We start from the raw sequence: 23178 nt of genomic DNA, 5'->3' as shown, positions 1-23178 counted from the left end.
CTCAGCATAACCTCGGCCTTAGTCTATCATGTCTGAGCAGGAGGACTTGGGTTGCGAGGAGCTGGAGGAGTCGAGCTGACGGGAGCTGGAGGAGTCGGGTTGATGGGAGTAAGAGGAGGAGTCGGGTCGATGGGAACAAGAGGAGGAGTAGTGTCCTTGGAAGGTGGTGGTACGGGAGGATCCTCAGTCCGAGCCCTTTTCTTAGAAGGGTCGCTACTGCTTTCCCCGGGGTGTCGCCTGCTCGCAGGAGTCGTGGCTTTGGTTTGGCTGTACAAGTCGAATGCCTCTCCAGAGTCATGACTGCAGGATGGAAACAAACGATCAGACAATATAAATAAAATTACTTGAAAAAGCAAAGGAATGAGAATAAGAAAAATTCTAAGTAGTATACCCGAGCTATTATTACTGGTCGATACAATATTTATGGTACTACTGCTACACTCACTCTTTGCCTCGAAGAAGTCTGAATTTAAACTATTGATCGTATATTTAAAGTTGCTGTCCCCGTCAAATAAATGACAGGGAATGGGCAAATTGTCTAAAAGTGAGAAGTCAGTACCGTTCTCATCAGAAGACTCGAGTATGGGCTCGAGGTATTTTGGAAGTTTCTACTTGCCCTTCCCGTGTTGGGTCGGAGCAGCAGCAGCTCGTGGGATGCTGGAGGGTTCTCTGATGGTCACTCTTATTGCCCGCCTTCTTGGGGGCTATGATACATCCTGATGCTACTTAGGGATCTCTCCTCCAGTAGCACTCCCTGCTGTAGACTCCCTCACATCCTGGTGAGGTGCCAGAAAGGCGACCAACCTTAAATTGCTTTCAGTAACCAGTTCTTTGACGCTCTTCTCGATGGTCGTCATGCTGACCAAGGCTGCTGCCCTTATCTCCATCTTTGGAGTAGGGTTTAGTCGGTACCATGGACCTAAACAACACCAAAGTTCTAAAGACAGTATAGAATAGCTAGAAGAAATTAAACGACCAGTGAGTAAAATATTTACCTCCTCGGGTGAAGGCTAGATTATTGGTGACCAGGTCCGTTGTAAGAAAGTACTCCTGGAGGTACTTCCCTACGTTGGATTTGTAAGTGATGTCGCTCAAGAAGGTACGAGCGGACTCTTGGTGGTAGAAGTGGAAGAACCCCATGTTGTTGTGGTTCGGGTTGGATTTGAGATCGAATAGGTAGTTGATCTCGTGTGGTGTAGGCACATGCCACTTCTTATGATTATAAAGGATATAGAGTGCAGATAGTACTCTATATCCATTGGGGGTAATTTGGAAGGGGGCGACCTCAAAATAATTAGCCACCCCTTGAAAGAATTCGTGTAGAGGCAAGATAGCCCCTACCTCGACCAGGCGCTGAAGGCGCTCCCAGGCACGTTTTCCCTCTGGTTGGGTGAAGGTTTAATTAGGGTTATCCCAGGAAGACCATACTTCTTGAGATAATTGTTTACCATCCTAGCTGATATGATGCTAGGAGACGCTACATACCATTCGACCTCTGGCCTAAGGCCGTCGCGAGGTTGGGCTTTAGTTTGGATTTCGGGTGGTATAGTATTTACAGGCTGAGGATTTGTAGAAGGGTCCTCAGTGCGAGGGGCAGGTTGGTTGGAAGAAGGGTTGGCTATCTTCTTCTTTCTACGAACAATATACTTCATGCGACCCATGTTCGATTGACTGGTCAGAGGTTTAGTCGATGGGTTTTGCTGAGAAAATGGGACTTCTGAGAACGCCAGTGACAGTTGTTCTTGATCCTTGAACAACAGCGCGAGCAGGTCAACGTCGATCGGCCTCTCACCTCCCCAAGGATTGTGTATGAAAATCTGGGAACATAAAAGGGGAGATGAGAATCTACGACCAATAGATAGAAGAAGTGGAAACGTTAAGCTTTTATATGACCAGCAGAATTCTAACGTAAACACTAAAAACATGCGAATAGTTTGGAAAAGCAGATTAAAAAGCGAAAGTGAAAAGTTTTTTCAGGGAAACTTTTTTACTCTGAAAATAGGCGGGAAAAACCCAGATTTTTCTGAAAGCATAAAAATTGAATTTTTACTTCGATTTTGCGCCCTAAATCAGTATTCCAACTCCCCACGCCAATTTCTAAGCCTCACTTAATGTTTTTGCTAATTAAAATTTCAATCCTATCATGTTACTACCTACGAGCCCGATTACCCCAAAATTGTTTTTCCTTAAGAACATTAAAAAACTCAAAGCCTGAATATCAGAAAACTAGAGAAATAAACGTTGCATGGTGTAGCAGAGACGAATCGGTCAATAAACTTACTTGAATGGGAAACTTACTTGAATGGGAAGATTGCAGCGAAGTCATGAGCGTTGATACTTGCAGCTGGACAGACACGCCTCAGATCACCAAATTTTTCTGAGTTTTTCTTACTTTTTTCTTCTGAGTTCTTGAGAAAAAGAAGGGTGGTAAAAGGTAAAAAGTGAGAAGTGTGGATTATTTATATTGATCGTGGCACAGTTAAAAAGGTAATGATGGGGGTGAGTTTTCGAAACGTGGGGAATCGTGTTAGCCGTCAAAACACTTTTGGGAAATTGCAACGACCATAATTAGTTACTTTTTCGAAAGGCGCTGACAGATGTGATAGGTCATACGGAAGGTCGGTCAAGTAAGTTTATTATATGCTGGTCACAGTAAAATAAACTTGGGAGGCAAATATTTACCCAAAAAATGATTACTTGATGACGTGGTAGAATTAGTCTACATGTAGGATACACGTGACTGTTTAAGTGAGTATGATTTGGCCAACCATCGACCAGAACAGAATTGGCTCATCAGACACCATATTTATGAGCGACCAGTCTGGTCGAATTTTTTCATTTATTTCCTTCATATATGTAATCTTATAATTACGTATTAATTGCGATTTCTATTATTATTTAGATACGTCTGTATTAAATGTAATTAAGGCTCATAGGCCCATGTAGAACTCCTTGAGCTTATAACTAATCAAATGGCTTAAGAGAGGGGACCTTTTTTTTTTTGGAGACTTTGGGAACTTCATAATTCTGAGAGAGAAGTATGTGTTTCACCATACTTGTATTCATCCTAAGGCTTGTGAAACTCGTGAACTCTAGTTTATTGATCACAGTTCTTGAGATTCTACATCAATAAGAACACTAAGTGGACGTAGGTTGTTACCATTTTATTAGGGCTGAACCACTATAAATCTTTTTGTGTCGTTTACCTTTTGGTCTTGATTTCATCTCATTTATTGATTTCGTCTCATTTACATCATTTTACTTGACTCTCTGTGTCGTTGACCAATTCGATGGTCAACAAGTATGATTATGTAACTACATAAGAAATTAGATTAACACATTTATCTTCTATCATGAATAAATAATCTTCTTCTCCAATCATTGAGATGTGCGTTGAATAATATCATAAATATTTTGTAAATATGTGTGATCTAAAATATTATCATATAATATATATTTTAAAAATTATATCCATGTTTTAGTTTAAAATTTATTTTAATATGATATTTTTTATGTATAATATTATTTATTTAAAACTTATATGATAATTATAAAAATATAATAAAATTAATTAATAAATTTCTAAATAAAACTGAGAAAATGACATTGCACGGTGACGCACGGCAACTATAAGTCTCTTAATTTATTATTCATTTTTTTCCGATCTAAAATAAAACCCAAATATTTATACACCATTTATTTCAAAAAGAGAACTTTTTTTATTCGTTTAAACAAAAAGAGAAAAAAAAAAAAACCTATTTCTCTGTTCCTCGTCGAAGCAACATAGCCGCCTGGCAGAGAACTTCCCCTGGTAATTTTTTCTTAATTTGCTTCGACTCTTTCCTGTTTCCGGCTATTATAGGGTAGTTTTGTAGGTATATACGAGTATATATAAGTATATCTATTCTAAAATTTGTTTATTGTTCTCTGGTTCGGTATAGTTATCTTTGTTAGAGCATTCATGGGGTCGATAAAGAGGAAGTTAGATGAAAACCCACCTGGCGAAACACCCCCGAAACAGCCTAAGGATAATGGTTTGGCGGAAAAGCTTATTGATGAACCTATTGCCTGCTTACATGATGTGTCGTATCCAGAGGGTTATGTTCCTTCTGCCCGACTTTCTTGGGGTCCAAACACTTTGGAGCCTGCGAAAGTATTCCCTTTCACTCTTGACCCTTTTCAATCTGAAGCCGTCAAGTGCCTTGAAGATGGTGAGTCCGTGATGGTAGGTTTTTCTTTTTCTTTTTCCTGGAGTTTTGGGTAATTGATAAAGTTGATATTTTTCTACTTACGGTTACTTCGAGTGGTTGGAGTGTGAGTGAGTGGATGAGTGGTTGTGGAATCGTTTTGTAATTAATTAGGTTGGCTGAGTGCCACGCTGCCATTTTCTAATTTGTGTCGAGTATCACTATGACAATGTTCTGAAGTTTGCAAGCAATTTGATTCGTTTATGAAACGGATACATAGTGTGAATCGTCTCTTGATCTTTCAAGTTATATATTTTTTAAACTTCACTCATGCAAGCATTTATGAGCTATAGAATGTTTGTACACATAGTTTAGTACATATCACGTTTGTTGGGTTTGTTGTGAGTAAGAGGTCTGGGTTTAAACCTCAGCCTGGGCTAAATTATTATGGGTAACAGCTAGCTGTTTCTGTTGAAAACAAATGCATAGCACGTTTACAAAAATGGTCAGTATAGTCTCTGGCCATTAAACATCCGGTTGCAGCCATTTTCACCGGCAGTCTGATATTGAGATTAACTGAAGTTGATATTTAGTTGAAAAATATGTGGTTTTAAGTTTGATATGTAACTGAGAAAGTAATACTGCGATGACACTGAACAAGTGAGTGATTCATTGTGAGATGGAGTGGCTTGTGGAGCTTTATAAATGTTGTCATTTTCTGAAAATTGTATTCAAGATTTTAACTTTTTCCCTATCATTTACTAGCATTAGATAGAAGCTTGTTGAATAAATACAAGTGTAAAAGAAATCCGTCACATGAGGCTAGCTCAAGTGGTTGGGCAAGTATGTTTAAGAATTGCCTGGGGTTATAATCTTTGAAAATGTATCTTCTCATAATAATTATGAAAGGACAAAATCTGTAAAGCATATTTAGTGTTGTCCTTTTCCTTTTTCTTTCTAAGTGACTGAGTTTTTGTTTTTACTTCCTAGGTGTCTGCCCATACATCAGCTGGAAAAACTGTTGTTGCTCTATATGCTATTGCTATGTCTTTGAAAAATAAACAAAGGGTCATATATACCTCACCAATCAAGGCATTGAGCAATCAAAAGTATAGGGAGTTCAAGGAGGAGTTCTCAGATGTTGGGTTGATGACTGGGGATGTAACGATTGATCCCAATGCCTCATGCTTGGTAGGCTTTTATGCCCAAATATAGTATGTTTTTCTCTATGTGCATTATAGTGTATCTCATGAATCATTAGTGTGCATTTAATTTAGGTTATGACCACAGAAATCTGGCGTAGTATGCAATACAAAGGATCAGAAATAACACGTGAGGTGGCTTGGGTCATCTTTGACGAGGTACATTATATGCGTGATAGGGAAAGGGGTGTTGTATGGGAAGAAAGCATTGTTATGGCCCCGAAGAATTCTCGATTTGTATTCCTCTCTGCAACAGTGCCTAACGCAAAGGAATTTGCTGATTGGGTTGCTAAGGTAATTCATCTTTCTATGATTAACTTAATAAGCATTTTGTGCATAACATTGTATTCATGTAAAGTGTTTGCAAATGAATGGTAGAATTAGCACCTGCAAGAGGGGGTAATACTGTAATACTGCAGTATGGCACTCTGTCATTGTATTTACATGAAATTAATGTTATTATTTCAATTTTTATTTATACTATAGAGTTTCTTCAAACACATCTAAGGAACCAATTGTAATTTGAAGGTTCACTTCCGTATATGACATGGCTCCCCATATGTGGTGTAATGCAGATTCACAAACAACCATGTCACATCGTTTATACTGATTATAGGCCAACACCTCTTCAGCATTATGTTTTCCCTTCTGGAGGTGATGGTCTATACTTGGTAGTGGATGAAAAGGGAAAATTCCGTGAAGATAGCTTTCAGAAGTCATTAAATGCGCTTGTTCCTGTTAGTGAGGGTGACAAGAAGAAGGAGAATGGAAAATGGCAGAAAGGTTTGGTTATGGGCCGGATTGGTGAAGAAACTGACATCTTTAAGATGGTGAAAATGATCATCCAGCGTCAATATGATCCTGTCATACTTTTCAGTTTTAGCAAAAGGGAATGTGAAACTCTTGCAATGCAGGTAGGAGATTCATTATATGATAAACTGTAGGTCTTCTGGTTGAGTTTGTGTTCTAGTGGCATATACATATATATGTTTGTGTGTGTGTACACGTGCACAACGTATATTTGACTGAAAATTGTGTTAATATGCCCTGTGGCTGGTGGAAACATAGAAAAAAGAAGTATCAAAAATAAAAATATATGGGTCTTTTTTTTTAATGTATTATTGGTGAATATTTATTCAGATGTAGTCTTTTGGACCATGTTATTTTCACGGCTAGGATATGTCATTGGGTTAGCCACTTAGTCCTACATTTAAGGGAAGTAGGATTAGGAACTGTGTATTTGTCCTTTAAAAAGAAGCTGCTATTTAAACATGGTGCCAACTTGTTTATCAATATGTTATAATGCTCTATCTCTTTCATAATAACTATCATTGCTTGATTTTCTTTTTTAAAATATTAATATGTTTGTCTTTATTATGGTTTTGCTTTGGTTTGTTATAGATGGCAAAAATGGATCTGAATGGTGATGATGAGAAAGTGAACATAGAAACCATATTTTGGAGTGCCATGGATATGCTGTCTGACGATGATAAGAAGTTACCTCAGGCATGCTTCTTTCCCTTTTCTTTTCCGGCATTTGCTCAGAAGTTCCATGTATATTTTTCTGCTATTTTATCCTGGAGTTGGATGAGTCAAATTGTTGGTAAGGTGTTTGATACGTGGGTTGGGTTGACTAGTCACAAGTGCTTTGTTGCTTTATTGAAGACAGCAGCATGAGCTTGTGACAATTTAGTATTTGCAGCCTTAGATATATTAGTAGATCTATTAGTTTGATGACTATATGAAAGAAAAATAATAAGAGTACAAAATTGTACGGTTCCACCAATTTTGGTTTTTTGGACAATATTGTCAAATTTTTTTTTTACCAAATTGGTGAAAAGGTACAATTTTATCGAATATATATATATAGCAAAATTAATTGAAAGGTACAATTTTGAACTCATTTATTACATACAAGGTATTGAAATGGTATTTAATTAAACAATTGGATTATGTTGGTTCTAGGACAAACAATGAGGTACCAAAATGGTATGTTTCCCAATTTTTTTCTATTAAAAGAATACCAAAAAGATACTGGCTTGAGTCTCTATTTTGTATTTATGCTGAATATATTGATCCCTGTTAGTTTATGTTATTTATTTTCGTGTGTTAATATATTGTTCACATGCAGGTTTCACATATGTTACCTCTCTTAAAGCGTGGAATAGGTGTACATCATTCTGGCTTGCTTCCTATTTTAAAAGAAGTCATTGAGATATTATTTCAAGAAGGACTGATTAAGGTTGGCTCTACATTTGATATTTCTGGTAGTATTGTTTTCGTTTGTGAAGTTTAGGACTTTCTGGGTTATGTCTAATGCGCACACTCTTTCCCTTTAAATGTTGATTTCCAATGTTCTACAAATCAAATCAGTTTATCAGGCTGGCGAAATTTATTTAATGCTATTATTTTAGCGTGATAAAATCTGTTCATCAACTTATTTTGATAAAAAAATGGTCATCCTTTTTAATTTAGATACTGAATTACTAGTTGGATGAAAGCAGAAATAGAAAAATGGGACTTGTGCATAGTCAAGATTTGAGCACACATACATTTTTAATCTGCTGCTACCACTGTCAGACGGTCTCTTCTTACCATTTTATATAACACAATAAACCACTACATTTATTTGTATTTTAGATACTGTGATAAATTCATCCATTTTCATTTGAATGTGATGATTCGTGTGTTCCCGAGATCTTTTCTCATTTTTTGAAACCTCTCCTTGTTCACATGTAATATTAATATATATATATTTCAGTGTTTGTTTGCCACAGAGACATTTAGCATTGGTTTGAACATGCCTGCAAAGACTGTTGTGTTTACCAATGTCCGTAAATTTGATGGGGACAATTTCAGATGGTTATCCAGTGGAGAGTATATACAGATGAGTGGTCGTGCTGGTCGTCGTGGCATTGATAAGCGTGGTATATGCATACTTATGGTGGATGAGAAGCTCGAGCCATCCACCGCTAAGATGATGCTGAAAGGAAGTGCTGATTGTTTAAACAGGTACTTGTAGTTCTTTGGTGTAGTGCTTGCCAGTAATAAATCTGATAAATTTTAATAATAAAAAAAAAAGTGAAATCACTTTTATTCTTTCCATATGTTTAAATAGAATTGGTTCTTCCACCCCTCCTTAGAAGTGTAGTGTGTGTTTGCTTGGAAATTTAGCTACAGCTTCACTATTTGGCAAGTATTTTACAGTGCATAGTTCCATATATATATATGTATATTTATATATATGTATTTTAAATGAAGTTGTATGTAGACAGTGAATCTTATGCCCTCTGTGTTGCTTTTTTTTTTTGTTCCAAAATGATCTTAATTGATCTTTCTATAATTTATTGTACCTGTAATATGACGCTGCCCAAGTGGTTGGGTGTGTGAGTGTGTGTGGGAGGAAGGAGGGGTTCAAATCCCATTGTATATCAAAATAATAATAATAATAATAATAATTGTACCTGTAATATGATGGAATAAGTCTGAGTACGATAAACCTTAGAATATTTTGGTCGTGCTTGTTGGTACTGGTGGGTCCTTTGGATGTTAGTCAGGTTGTAAGCAGTATCCTCTTTATTAGTTTTTCTAATGTGTAGGTTGTGTGATCTCTACTTTGTTAATATTGCCACAACTCAATATTATACTTGTTATTTTGAAAATTTCCTATTTTTCATTAGTTGGAATTGCCTGTTATTTACTTCTACTACCTCTCATTCCAGTGCCTTCCATTTAAGCTACAACATGCTTTTAAATCAATTGCGCTGTGAAGATGGTGACCCTGAGAATTTGCTTCGTAATTCTTTCTATCAATTTCAAGCAGATCGTGCACTCCCTGATCTTGAGGTTGGTATTAAAAAAATGTGAATTTTTAGTTGCATTCATTTCCATTCCTTTATTTTTTTTTTCCCAAAGTAATTAGCATATGAAAGTATGACTTAACATTCAATTTTAATTTCCAAATAAGCCTTAATGCAATACCAAAATTCTTGAGAGACTGAATGCCATCCCTATAGCTAATCTTTGTTAATATTTGATTGCCTAGAAAAAAGGTAATAAAAGCATTCTTTGTAAATGTTATTTTGCCAGAAACAAGTAAAGGACTTGGAGCTAGAAAGGGATTCAATTATAATAGAAGAAGAGGATAGTTTGAAGAATTATTACAATCTGTTAAAGCAATACGATAGTTTGAAGAAGGATGTCCGTGATATTTTGCTTTCTCCAAGGTACTGCTTACCGTTTTTGCAATCCGGTAGGCTTGTTTCTATCCAGTGCACAAGGAGTGATGAAATTTACCCATTATTCTCCACCAAGGATCAGGTCACATGGGGAGTGATAATCAATTTCCAAAAGGTGAAGAATGCTTCTGAAGGTGAGAACTCTCAGATACTTTTGGTTAAGTAGTGACTTCTTCTCTACAATTTTATTTCTTTATGTTGTTAAATAGTGCCATATATTGGGCAGATGATGCAAGTAGAAAACCAGAAGATTCAAATTTTATGGTGGATATTCTTACAAGATGTGCGGTGAATAGAGATGGAGTTGGAAAGAAAACCATTAAGATCATTCCTTTGAAAGAGCCAGGAGAACCTGTTGTTGTTTCTGTTTCCATTTCCCAGGTATTTTGTATGGTGTTTTTTTTTTTTAATTTTTTTTGTCCCTGGTGGAAGTTTCATTGTGATGTTTCTCTTGTTCTCTGACAATTGTTTTCCGTTTGTGTTATTTTATCTCTCTTTTTGACTTGTTTTCAATTATGATTTTCTAAACAGATTCAAAGTTTAAGTAGTCTTCGTGTGCACATACCCAATGACCTTTTGCCATTAGAAACTCGAGAAAACACAATTAAAAAGATTTCAGAAATTATTTCGAGATTCAGTGAGAAAGGGATTCCCCTCCTAGATCCAGAAGATGAAATGAATGTATATATTTTATTCCAGTTCCTTCTATATTCTTCTTGTTTCCTTTCTTTCCCTCCTTGACTTATATCCTACTGTGGTTTTATTATTTTGCAGATTAAAAGTAGCTCGTACCAAAAAGCAGCTCGTAGGATAGAAGCATTGGAAAGCCTGTTTGACAAGCATGAAGTAGCAAAATCTTCTCTCATTGAGCAAAAGCTCAAAACATTTCATTTGAAGCAAGAACTAACAGCAAAAATAAAGTCAATTAAAAAAACAATGCGCTCTTCTACTGCATTGGCTTTTAAAGATGAACTTAAGGCAAGAAAACGAGTTCTTCGGAGGCTAGGGTAATGAAACTTCCACCCTTCGATTTTACATGCTTTTTTACAGCATACCTTTTTGTCCAAACGTTTGACAGCCTTTACATGAAAGCTGTTATCTTAGATTGGAAAAGAATATTTCTCATCACATTTCATTGAAAAATGTTACATATTTATACACAAACTAGTGAAGTTATATCAGGAAACTATATCAACTAGGATCTCTACAAGTAATCTAATTAGACAACTATTTGACAGCTATATACATGCTGTAAGTCTCACCATCAAGCTGGAGCATAAATATTAATCATTCCCAGCTTGTCACAAAGATGATCAACCTGGATCCCATTCAAAGATTCTGTGAAAAGATCCCCTAATTGTTGTTCTCTTGTCATAACATACCCAGACAAAAAGACAATTAATTTCGATATAGTTTCAATATGATGGACAACTTAGCTACCACACTACAATTTTGCTAGTATTGAAGTGTTAAGACCTACTTCAGTCAAGAACTAATATCTACACTATCTCACACATAGACTATGTCATAGCTCTATATTTTGACTCGGCACTAGATCTTGACACATTATTCTGCTACCAAATTTCCTCCAACAATAAATCGTTAAGGAAATTTGTTCTCACAGAAGAGTAAGAAGCATAATGGTATGTCAAGATCCAATGTAGGGCCAGACTATGGTGTGTGTGAGATAATGTGGATGTATCAACACTTGTATGTGAAGTAGGTCTTAAAACTTCAGTACTTGCCAAAATTGTGGTGTGATAACCAAGCTGTGTTTCATGTTGCATTTAATGAAGCACTTTGAAATTGATTGTAGTTTTTTTGAATAATACTTCTAATATGATTTTATTGATGAATAGAATGGCCTATATATAGGCTGAATACAAAGAGCTAGACAACTAAAAAAGGAAAAATTACAACCTAAACTTAGTTGTGCAATATGCTCTAGATAAAACATATGCCTATCTAATGTTTCTACACTCCCCCTCAAGCTGAGTTGTGTATGTTATACAAACCCAACTTGGAATTGAATTCTTCAAAACTTGTTCTTGGTAAGGCCTTTGTTAGGATGTCGACAATTTGTTTCTTTGTAGGAATGTAGTTGAGCTCAATGATCTTTAAATTCTCCTTCTCGGAAACGAAGTGTCTGTCTATTTCAACATGTTTAATCTGTTCATGGTGAACTGGATTTTTAGCAATACTAATTGCAACTTGACTATCACTGTACATTTTAAAGGACTCGGGAGAGTCAAACCTCAATTCATTCATAAGCCTTTTGATCCACATCCCTTCACAAATACCGAAGGCCAAAACACAATATTCTGACTCTGCACTACTCTTTGAGACCACATATTGCTTTTTACTGCACCAAGTGACTAAATTACCCCGTACATAGGTGCAATAATTACTGGTTGATCGTCTGTCGGTCAGCTCTCCAGCCCAACTAGGGTCTGTGTAAACTTCCAAGTCTCGGTTGTTGTGTTTTCTGAAGTGCTTACCGAGACCTAGTGTCATTTTCAGACACCTTAGAACATGATACATTGCTTTCAAGTGCTCCTCACAAAAACTGTGCATATGTTGACTCACAACGCTAACAGGGAAGGCGATATCAGGTCTAGTGTGAGAGAGATGGATTAGTTTTCCTACTAATCTTTGATAGCTCCCCCTTTCTACTGGAGTTGAATCCTCTCTTCGATTAACTTTCAAGTTTGGATCCATGGGAGTGTCAACCGGCTTGCTCCCAATCATTCCTGTTTCCTTTAGAAGATTTAGGATATACTTTTGTTGAGATATAACAATTCCACTTTTCGATCGGGCTACTTCCATACCAAGAAAGTATTTGAGGGGTCCTAGATCTTTGATTTCAAATTTTGAGGCAAGAAGTCTTTTGAGATTTGAAATTTCACCAAGTCATCTCCAGTTAAGATTATGTTATCCACATAGATAATGAGAATTGCTAGCTTCCCTGTTGAAGAGAGCTTGAAAAATAGAGTACGATCAACCTGGCTTTGAGTATATCCATGTTTGACATTGACAACTAACTTTGCAAATTTGTCGAACCATGCCCGAGGTGACTGCTTCAAGCCATAAAGAGATTTGAGAAGTTTGCACACTACTCAACCTCTGGAGTGTTTCTTCATCCCTGGTAGGGTTGTGCAAAAATTTTTGCAACTCGCCCAACTCGAATAATCCGTCCAAACCAAGGCGAAAAAATCGACCAAAAATGCAACCCGAAAAACTCGACTTTCACTTCAAACCACCAAGTTATTATATTGAGCGGGTTGAAATTTTTGGCAACCCACCCAATGTAACCCGACCCGTCCAATAAAGGTGTCTACTTTTTTATTTATTTTATATATATTTAATTATCAATTATACATATATAAAATTAAATTCAAATTAATTTTTTTTTATAAAATTCCTATATTTTAAAGTAACACTTATTTTAGTTGCTAATACAAACTAAAAATAGAGAAAATAATAAAAAAATTTAGTGTAAAATGATTTTTTTAGAAAAAAAATTAAAAAAAAGTTACGGCGGTTTGGGCGGGTTAACTCGCCCAAACCGATGGTCGGGTTGAATTTCAATTTTTTTTAATTGGGTAGGTTACTGGTTGAAAAGTACCAACCCGATTTTAAGTTTGGGTTTGTCAAAAATCCATCAAACCCGCCTAAACCGACCAATGAACACCCCTAATTCCTGGTGGAATTTCCATATAGACTTCTTCTTCGAGTTCCCCATTCAAAAAAGCCTTTTTTTTATATCCAACTAATATAAATGCCAATCACAATTTACAACAACTGATAGCAAAGCTCTTACTGTATTAAGTTTGGCAACGGGAGCAAAGGTCTTCTGATAGTCAACACCATATGATTGAGGGAACCCTTTGGCAACCAATCGAGCCTTGAATCTGTTGATACTCCCATCTGAATTATACTTGACGGTGAAAATTCACTTACTACCAACTGTCTGCTTTCCTTGAGGTAACTCAGTGAGAGCTCAAGTACCATATTTCTTAAGAGCATTCATTTCTTAATCGACTGCAATCTTCCATTTATGATCTTTTATGGCCTCATAAATGTTTGTGGAAATCTGAATAAGATCAAGAGAATAGATAAAAGCTCGGCACATAGGTGTTGGTTTCCCATAAGCAACATACTTTTCAATGGGGTGATTGGTACAAGTTCTAACACCCTTCCAATGAGCAATAGGTAGGTGGAGATCATCAATAGTAGGAGAAACTAACTCATGAGTCATAAAATCCTTTCCTCCATGATTGTCAAGGTTGAGAAGACTTTGATGGGTGTTTGAACAGTTATTGTCTTGCATGTTGACCTCTATATTCCTAATTTTCCTCCTGCTATAAACACAAAATTCTTTTTACCTATATCAAAATGAGTTTTGAGGTGGTGGTAAGTTTGAAAGAGTGTTTGAATTTTCTGAGGAGGAAGGTGAGGTTGGATTGACTATAGAGAAGGACGAGTTAGATGTGTTTTCTGGACTGATATCTGGTTGGATAGGAAAAGAAGGCAAGGAAGGACCAGTTGATTGATTTGGTTGGATAGGCGAGGAAGGCAAAGACTAAGCACTTTGATGTTCGTGTGCCACAACATTGGGTTGAGGAAATGCAGCTTGATGATCTTGAAGAGTTTACCAAAGTTGATATTCCTGTGAATGCTCTCCCTGAATACCAATTTTGGGAAAGAAAGATTGATGTTCAAAAAAGGTTACATTCATAGTGTTATAGACTTTTTTGTAATTGGGGAGTAACATTTGTACCCTTTTTTAGTGTTGGAATACCCGATGAAGAGACTTGTGAGACTTTGGATTAAGGTTTGTTCTTTTGTGATCATAAACATAGACAAAAGCTGACATCCGAAGACTTTGAATGGAAGATTTGAGGAGAAGGTTGAGATATGAGGGAATGTTGCAAATAACAAATTTCTTGGGGTTTTGAATTGTAATTCTTACCTAGGCATATGATTGATGAGATATGTGGATGCGAGTAAGGCTTTCTCCCAAAATTGTTTAGGAACATGATAGATCTAGAAACTTCAAGGTGTCTGTTTTTTCTCCCAGCCACTCCATTTTGTTGCAGAGTATCAAACACATGAACTAATGTGAACAATTCCTTGACTAACAAGTATGAACTAAGAATGGAGTTAAAATATTCCTTTCTATTATCAGTTTTCAGGATTTGGATCTTTCGGTTAAATTGATTTTGAATCATGGAATGGAAAATTTTAAAGATGAAAGCAGTTTTAGATTTTTCTTTCATAAGGAATGTCCATATTGTCCTAGTATGTTCATCAATAAAGGATACAAACCATCTAGATCCATTAATATTTGTTACTTGTGAGGGTCTCCAAATATTACTATGTATTATTGAAAAAGGTTGTGAAGGTTTGTAAGGAAGACTGGGATAAGAGTTTTGAGTATGTTTAGCAAGTTGACAGACTTCACAATGAAAGAATTTTGGTCTTTTGTAAACAAATAATTGAGGAAATAGTTTTTCAAGATAACTAAAATTTGGATGTCCAAATCGAAAATGCCACAACATGATGAGATTTTCATTCGAAACAAATACAGAATTGAAAACTGAATCTAAATTGGAATGTTTACCAAAACTTGATTTGTGAAATTGTTTACTTTTAGGAGAATCCTTCTCTGAGCCCTCAACTTGAAATTCACAAAGATTTGGATAGAATTTAGTGGCACAATTCATATCTCGAGTAAGTAGAAAGAAGGTTGCAATTTAGTTTAGGGACAAATAGAACAGATGAAAGGAGAAGGTCTTTTGATAATGTTACAAAGCCAGTCCCTATCACTTTTGAGAGAGATCCATCGGCAATTCTGACTGCGTGGGAATTAGCACATGGTTTGAAGGTGGTGAAGACTTGTAAATCCCGTCATGTGGTCAGAAGTCCCTAAATCCACTATCCAAAGACCTATGCAGTGAATGTGCGAGACGTAGAACCTTGATGACACATTATACTGATATTTACCTCGGGTAAAGGTGGGTTTGATTGCTGTATAAACTGTCGAAGAGGATTCGAAGGTGTTTTGAGAAGTGGCCGACTTTGGTCTTTTGAAAAGTGGCTGACTACGTGACAAATGTTGGTAGAGGACTCATGAATTTGAGAAATATTTTTGAGATTGAGTAACTGTGATTGAGCGGTTATTGAATTTTGAAATTGATGTTTTGAGGAAGATTAGATTTTTGAGGAAGAGGAGTTGACTAGAGCAGCCATTGAGTTTTAAAATTGATTTTTTTTTAAGAGATCATGTAGTAGAGAATGGTTTTGTGTATGTAAAAGACGTGATACCAAGGATGGTGCGAAGAAAGATACAATAGAGAAATATTTCACAAAAAAATTGATGCACACATAGAAGAGGAAAACCTTAGACAAAGATGCAACTTTTGAATGAAAACGTGGGAGAACCCCATACGAAGAGTCACAACTGAAGCAGTAAGCGCCTAGGAAGAAGACGCCGGAGAAAACTGGCCAGAAGACGCTGTCACGCGCCGCGCGCATGGGAGAGTGGCCGAAGATGGAGGCGGCGCGTGGGGCTCACGCGCGGGGCTCTGCTGGGCGTCGGACTTTGGGGTCTTGCTAGCCAGAGGTGTAGCAAGCTCCCTGTGTAGGAGGTGAGAGTAGAAGATCACCCTAAGATTACAAAACCCTAATTTTTTTTTTGTTTAGTTTTGAGAAAGGGCAGAAAAATTGGAAAGATTTTTCTAATTTTTTGGACTACGAAAGCTCTTATACCATGTAGTTTTTGTGAAGAATACTTCTAATCTAGTCTGATTTTATTGATGAACAGAATGGCCTATGTATAGGCTGAATACAAAGAACTAGACTAGTAAAAGGAAAAACTACAACCTAAACTTAGCTGTGCAATGCCAAAATTGGTGCATGAATTGTAAATGTAATGCCAAAACTGAATTCATACCACCCAATTAATGAGCACACAGATAATATAATTTATGTTTCTCATCTCATTGTCTCTTGGTCTCTTCGATCGGTATAATTACTTCACTTGGTATCATGTTCGGTGTTTTCATGTATTTTAACTAATGTAAATACAATTATCTTTTGCCAATATATATAACACGTGTGAATGAATGAATGACTTGTGCAGATATGTTACAACTGATGATGTTTTGGAGTTGAAGGGGAAGGTTGCTTGTGAAATTAGTAGTGCAGAAGAGCTGACTCTTACAGAGCTGATGTTTAATGGTGTTTTTAAAGACATTAAAGTGGAAGAGATGGTATCCCTTCTCTCTTGTTTTGTGTGGCAGGAAAAACTTCAAGATGCAACGAAACCTAGGGAAGGACTTAACATGCTTTTTGTACAATTACAAGATATAGCTCGAAAAGTTGCTAATGTTCAGCTCGAATGCAAGGTACTGATAGAACTTCCTATATATAGTCAACTTATATTTGAAGTTTTCACGGATTTTGGGACCAAATACAAAATACAATGTGACAAGTTTTGTCACAATTAGTCGAGTTTAATTATTGTTTTTGAAAAATGACTACACAGCAAGCTATACTAGTTACCAATGAAGGTTCTGTTGCATAATGAAGTTTTAAGCATTGCGTGTATGTTTGTATTTCTCAATTTCCTTTCTGTCTATCCCAGGTCCAAATTGATGTGGAGAGCTTTGTGACCTCATTTCGGCCTGATATCATGGAGGCTGTATATGCTTGGGCAAAAGGATCCAAATTTTATGAGATCATGTCAGGTACTCAAGTTTTTGAGGGTAGCTTGATCCGGGCCATTAGGAGATTAGAGGAAGTCCTTCAACAGCTTATAGAAGCAGCTAAATCCATTGGAGAAACTGAGCTGGAGTCAAAGTTTGAGGAGGCTGTTTCTAAGATCAAGAGAGATATTGTGTTTGCCGCTTCCTTGTATTTGTAGGATCATCTGGTATGATTTCCAATGAGATGGTATCGCTTCAGAATCATCATACATTCTTTTTTTTCAACTTGAGACGATTAATATTGCAGCTTCAACAAAATGGTTTTGTGACTTTCTATTGCCAAATTTGTTGTTTGCACAGCAGGTTTAGAAAGAAAGTAATAGATTTATCCAGTCTTTTCTTCTGGATGAAGATTGGGTGGGTTTAAGCTTGTATCAACTAAATGATTGTACTCACTGCTTCTCATTGATATGATTGTCGCCTTTCTGCTTTTTTTTTTGGAGGAAAATTTTGTAGGACTAATTTATGGATGGCATAAATGGGTTGTCTGGGTTTTTAGTATTCTTATAGGTCAATATTTTAGGTTTGTATTTTAGTTGAGATGTAATGCTGTCCTGACGAAATATAGTAATCAACATGAAGACGAATATTTTAATAATGTTCTCTTTTATTTAGTTTAAGCTTATTCTCATTTATATTCTATATCTGATCTATGAGTGAGAAATCTTGCTTGTTGAGATTATCTGCTAGTGCAGATGATGAATCTACGTAGTAACGTGACAAATGGAGTGCCGAACTCAAATTGGTAGTGTATATCAGGCGAAGTCATTTATCAAAATCACACAATCACACTTAGGAAATGGGAGTGTGCCACTTGACACTGTCGTTCACTTCCTAAGATATGGTCATACTTCATACAATCAAAGCCTCCCGATCAACTTTTAATATGGCGATGCGAGTAACTTAACTTGCTTGGTGAACAAGGAAATCCTAGTGCATTTTGCACACTTAACACGTTTTTCTTGCTTTCCTTTATGTGCATCCACAATTGTCTATAAATAAAGTTTGGTTCTCTTTGTAAAGACAACACAATTTAAGCAAAGCCAAAATGCTACCAAATTTTAATATTAACTCATGAACAAAACCTACTTAACAATTAAACGATATAAAAAATCTTGTGTTTGGTAGTTTTAAGCTCAGTTAATCAGTCTCATCATTTCTCGTTAATAAAATCTCGTAGAATATTTAATTTATTAAAGTTGAATTTGTATTAATTTCTCAAATTAATCTAAAAATAAGATGAGCAACTTAAAATTCATATAAATAGCAATTTCTTAAATCATTTAATAAAATTTAAATATTAATTAATTTAAATTCATATAGTAGAAGGTAAGCTTGAATGTAAAATGAAGGACAAGGATTTTCAAGTAGTTCGGGTGATTAAGATTTCATTGTACGCTCACTATATTTGTATTAGGATAAAGAACTTGCAAAGCTCAAATTCCCTACAAAATTTGGCAGCATTTTTGCATGCACCAAAGTCGGATCCTCTACAAATGAGTCCCCTGACCTTATTTATACGTGGTTGAGAGATTAGAAGCATTCTAATTTTGGTTTGATTACATAATGAATACTAATATGTTCACCATACAGAGTTTACAGGGAGTTCACAAGAGGGAAAAGTAGGAGAAGGATTCCTCGGAAGGGAAACTAACGTGCAGTAGCTTCATGAGGCTCGAGACTTCTGCTGAGCTAGCAGTGCATTAGGAATATGCGTAAAGTTTTCAGGTGGTAGATGCATGTATTCCAAGGACGATATCACCTTTTTCTCTGTTATCCATTTTGTCGGATGCACATATAGAACAACATGTTTGATGAGCCCCTACTATTGTTAGAAGTAATTGACACACTTTTCAGTGGTCCTACGCGCTCTTAAGATGACACGTGGAGAGAAACTCCTGACCGGAAGTAGGAACTGGAAAATTCCTAGCGGAGGATTCCACATCTCCTCGGGGGTCTGACCCTTCGAGTTCCCATTCTGAGAGAGTGGAACCACTTGGTCCTCCCTCCTTGGACTCCACTTCCCGAGTGCGTTACTCGGGCGAACTGCTAGGCTCTCTTCTCTTGCACGACACACATGTCAATGTCTCCAGAAAACACAAACAACAATTAGTTCAAGAGTTCTTCTACTAAAAACCTAAAACTGAACTTTTAAAAATACATAATAGTTTATTGGACAATTCTAATGCAGTCCATTGATTTAATAACTATACACAATTCAATCCTCTAATAATTGGTTCATAATTATAACTTCGTTAAATTATTGTTTACCCATCTAATTACCTTTTTATCCTTAAGTTTCATTAACCCACTAGTGAATATTTAATTTCTAAACCTATTAATATATTACAACACTTAAATTGTTCAGTTTCAGAACTTCCAACTTCTGTTAGGAAAGTTTACATATTTGTAGAGCATGTTCCTAACCATTTACACCAAGAGACCTCAAAACATAATTATTAGATCTATTAATATACAGATTGTAATTGGTGACTTAAAAAGTTCAATTGACATAAATATGAGTTAATGACTACTTGAGATTTAGATTGATAATCTAGTAATATAATTTGAACTCTTTACAGTTAATAGTATATTATTAGAAAGTTCAAGTCATGTCTCATCCAATTCTATGTAATCAAATTATATAAACTGCATCCACTTTAATGTTCTACATTCAATAAATCAAATCAAGATCATTACATTCTTAATGATAGCGGACAATACTAGAAGTACTTAATTAAAGATCCATATCTTTAATTTATTGGAGACTTTTTAGTTCATTATTCACCTTCTTAATCCTCTCATATATAACTAGCACATACCAAAATTATAGTTACATTAATGTATTTAAAATTTTCTTATTTAATTGTAGGAAAATAGTTATTTTATTAAAAAGAAAAGTACAATTACGTGATTTTTAGGCACCATGGCCAACTGCAAAACCATCAATTGCAGGTTTTGCAAGAGACCCTCGAGCTTGATTGACGGCGAAGCTGGAGAAGAAGCCAGGTAGCAATGGGGTTAACTTGACGGTGGTGTTGGACGACCCTGCTTCTCCCATGGTGCACTCTACACTTGACTTAGCCCAACCAGTAGGACGTCGACCCACCCTCTTTCTCCATTATTGTGGTTTGTAAATTTGTTTTGGATTTTTATATATTAAGTTTGTGGGTTTTGGATTTGGGTTTGAGAGTGTTTTGAATTTATGGATAAGTTTTGAAAGTGAAGAACATAAAGATGAATAGTTGAATATTTGAGGAAAATATTTTTGCTCTTTTTTTTTAATCTTTTCCATATTAATTTTTTTTAGTTTAGATTTAAGAAATCTGATTTATCAATAATTGTTTTTAGTTATTTTAACATTAATTAATGTTTTTTAATATTGGTGTTGAGGAGATTTAAACTTAGGACTTCCTTTGGGAGTAGAGGTATAGGATTATTAAATTATGCTTATGACCACGTTAATGTATTAATTAGTTGAAATTTTTATGGTCTTTTTATATAATTTATTTAATTTTATTAGGAGGTTTAGAGTATATGTAATAATTTAATTTAAAATCATAATGATTTTAAGTTAATAAAGAATTGTCACGTGAGCTCAGCTCTTAGTCAAAGTTAACGATTAATCATCATTCATTTTTGATATTCTACCCTTACAAAAAAAATGATATATATTTTTTGTTAATCTCATATACTATAATTTTAAATATAAGATATTATAGAATAAATAACAAATATGTCCTATTATCAAATTTGTATATTATAAATAAACTTTTATTTTATTATTTTATTTTTGATATATTATAGTACAAAGAATACATATACTATGCTATTAAACATATAAAAAATGAACATTTTTATTTTCACCCTAAGTTATAATTATCTCGAATATATGATATAACAAATAAAAGATATACCATGCTATATATTAGCCACGACTATCACTTAGAGTGAATAAAAAAATATTTATGGTATATAAGTCTTATATACCATAAATGTTATTTTATTCACTCTAAGTGATAGTCATGGCCGATATACCATAGTACAAATAACAATTATATCATCAATGATTTTTTTTATCCTAAGTTATAGTCATCTTAGATATATCATAGTACAAATCATAAAAATATCACGCTAATAAACTTATATATCATATTTTTTTTTTTAACATTAGGCTATAGCCATCACTCTTATACTATAGTACAAATAACACATACACCATGTTGTTTACAGTTTTTTTTTTCTCTTTAAGTTATAGTCATCTCTGAGACACCATAATACAAAGAACAAATATTAATTGCTATTAAATGTATTGACCATAAACATTTTTATTTTCACCCTAAGTTATAGTCACATTCAATTCACCGTAGAACAAATAAAATATATATCATGTTATTAAACTATACATAAACATTTTTTATTCACTCTAAGTGATAACCATCGTTGATCCACCAAAGTAAAATAATGAATATACTATGTTATTAAACTTATATACCATAAATATTTTTTTTCACCCCAAGTTAGAGATATACTATAGTGCAAATAACAAATATACCATATTATTAAATTTATATATCGTAAATATTTTATTAACCTTACGCTATAGCCATCTCTAATATATTATAGTACAAATAACATATACACCGTGTTGTTAAACTTATATGCCATTTATATATTTTTTCTTCATCTTTAAGCTATAGTCATCTCTGATATACCGTAGTACAAAAAACAGATATACCATGTTATTAAACGTATATACCATAAACATTTTTATTTTCACCCTAAGTTATTGTCATCTCCAATATATTGTAGAACAAATAAAATATATACCATGCTATTAAACTTATATACCATAAACATTTTTTTATTCACTCTAATATGTGATACCATTGCTGATATACCATAGTACAGATAACAAATATACCATGATATTAAACTTATATACCATAAACTATATTTTAACGCTAAGTTATAGTCCTCTTTGATGTACTATTGTACAAATAACAAATATACCATGCTATTAAACTTACATATCATAAACACTTTTTCACCTTAAGTTATAGCCATCTCTGATATACTATAATACAAATAGCATATATGCCATATACACTTTTTTTTTTCCTTAAGCTATAATCATCTCTGATATACCATAGTACAAATAACATTTATACCATATGTTAAATATATATACTGTTAACCGAGATTTTCGGCAACTATCTTAATGAACAATAGTTACTGATGATAGTAATGAAAGTAGAAGATTGTCACGAGGTTTTTTACGTGGTTGGGGCGTTAACTAGCCTTAGTCCACGAGTCTATCTATTAGAGCTATAAGAAGCTTTTACAATGGAGTTTTCTGACTCTATCTGAACAGAGTTTTCTCTCTCTCTCCCCCTCTGCGTTGTTCGACAGCTTATATTTATAAGCTGAGGGGAACACCGGGACTGGGCCAGATCTGACCCGGGCCCCTTAGAGAAATGGGTACAAGGGGCCTTTCTAGTGGAGGCCCAATACAAAAAGGTATACAATACACAAAATTTAAACCAGTTAAAGCCCAACTGGTTGACCTGAGACACAAGCCTTCGCCCGACAAAACAGCACTTTGGCTCTTACCACTTCGAGTCACGAGGCTGATTCAGGAGACAAGACCGGTCAGGGTACTTGGCTGCGCCGTCCTGACACTTCAGTGGGCAATCCCGAGGCGACCTCTTCTGCAGGCGAAAAGTGGGGGACAATGCCCACGCGAAATGAGGCGGTTTCAAGATCCCGGACGCCTGGCCCT

At 35.3% G+C, this 23178-nt stretch overlaps 1 protein-coding gene across 3 annotated transcripts; it reads left to right on the top strand.

The window, feature by feature from the left end:
- Positions 1 to 3690: 3690 nt before the first annotated feature.
- Positions 3691 to 18010, top strand: LOC133800726 (DExH-box ATP-dependent RNA helicase DExH9). 3 transcript variants are annotated; one of them, XM_062238758.1, is made up of 15 exons: positions 3691 to 3811; positions 3942 to 4225; positions 5178 to 5378; positions 5465 to 5683; positions 5965 to 6303; positions 6791 to 6895; positions 7521 to 7631; positions 8151 to 8401; positions 9112 to 9235; positions 9479 to 9761; positions 9854 to 10008; positions 10159 to 10308; positions 10402 to 10634; positions 16772 to 17036; positions 17276 to 18010. In XM_062238758.1, exons 2-15 carry the CDS (start codon positions 3962 to 3964, stop codon positions 17552 to 17554), a joined length of 2979 nt encoding a protein of 992 aa, XP_062094742.1. In that variant the 5' UTR covers positions 3691 to 3811; positions 3942 to 3961; the 3' UTR covers positions 17555 to 18010. The 3 variants fall into 3 exon arrangements, with proteins under 3 accessions (XP_062094742.1, XP_062094756.1, XP_062094749.1); XM_062238772.1 differs by lacking the exon at positions 3691 to 3811 and having other exon boundaries at positions 4038 to 4211; XM_062238765.1 differs by lacking the exons at positions 3691 to 3811; positions 3942 to 4225 and having other exon boundaries at positions 5242 to 5378; positions 5478 to 5683.
- The last annotated feature ends 5168 nt before the right edge of the window (positions 18011 to 23178 follow it).

This window comes from Humulus lupulus, chromosome 1 (assembly GCF_963169125.1).
Source record: "Humulus lupulus chromosome 1, drHumLupu1.1, whole genome shotgun sequence".
Taxonomy (NCBI): domain Eukaryota; kingdom Viridiplantae; phylum Streptophyta; class Magnoliopsida; order Rosales; family Cannabaceae; genus Humulus; species Humulus lupulus.
The sequence above is the reverse complement of the archived record's forward strand: the minus strand, read 5'-3'. Positions and strand labels throughout refer to the sequence as shown.

Excerpts from the sequence above, each read along its gene's own strand:
- LOC133800726 (XM_062238758.1), top strand. The coding sequence starts at position 3,962 with ATGGGGTCGATAAAGAGGAAGTTAGATGAAAACCCACCTGGCGAAACA. Across the intron at positions 10,309-10,401 it reads ATCCAGAAGATGAAATGAAT|ATTAAAAGTAGCTCGTACCA; the intron begins GTATATATTTTA and ends ATTATTTTGCAG. Across the intron at positions 10,635-16,771 it reads CGAGTTCTTCGGAGGCTAGG|ATATGTTACAACTGATGATG; the intron begins GTAATGAAACTT and ends TGACTTGTGCAG.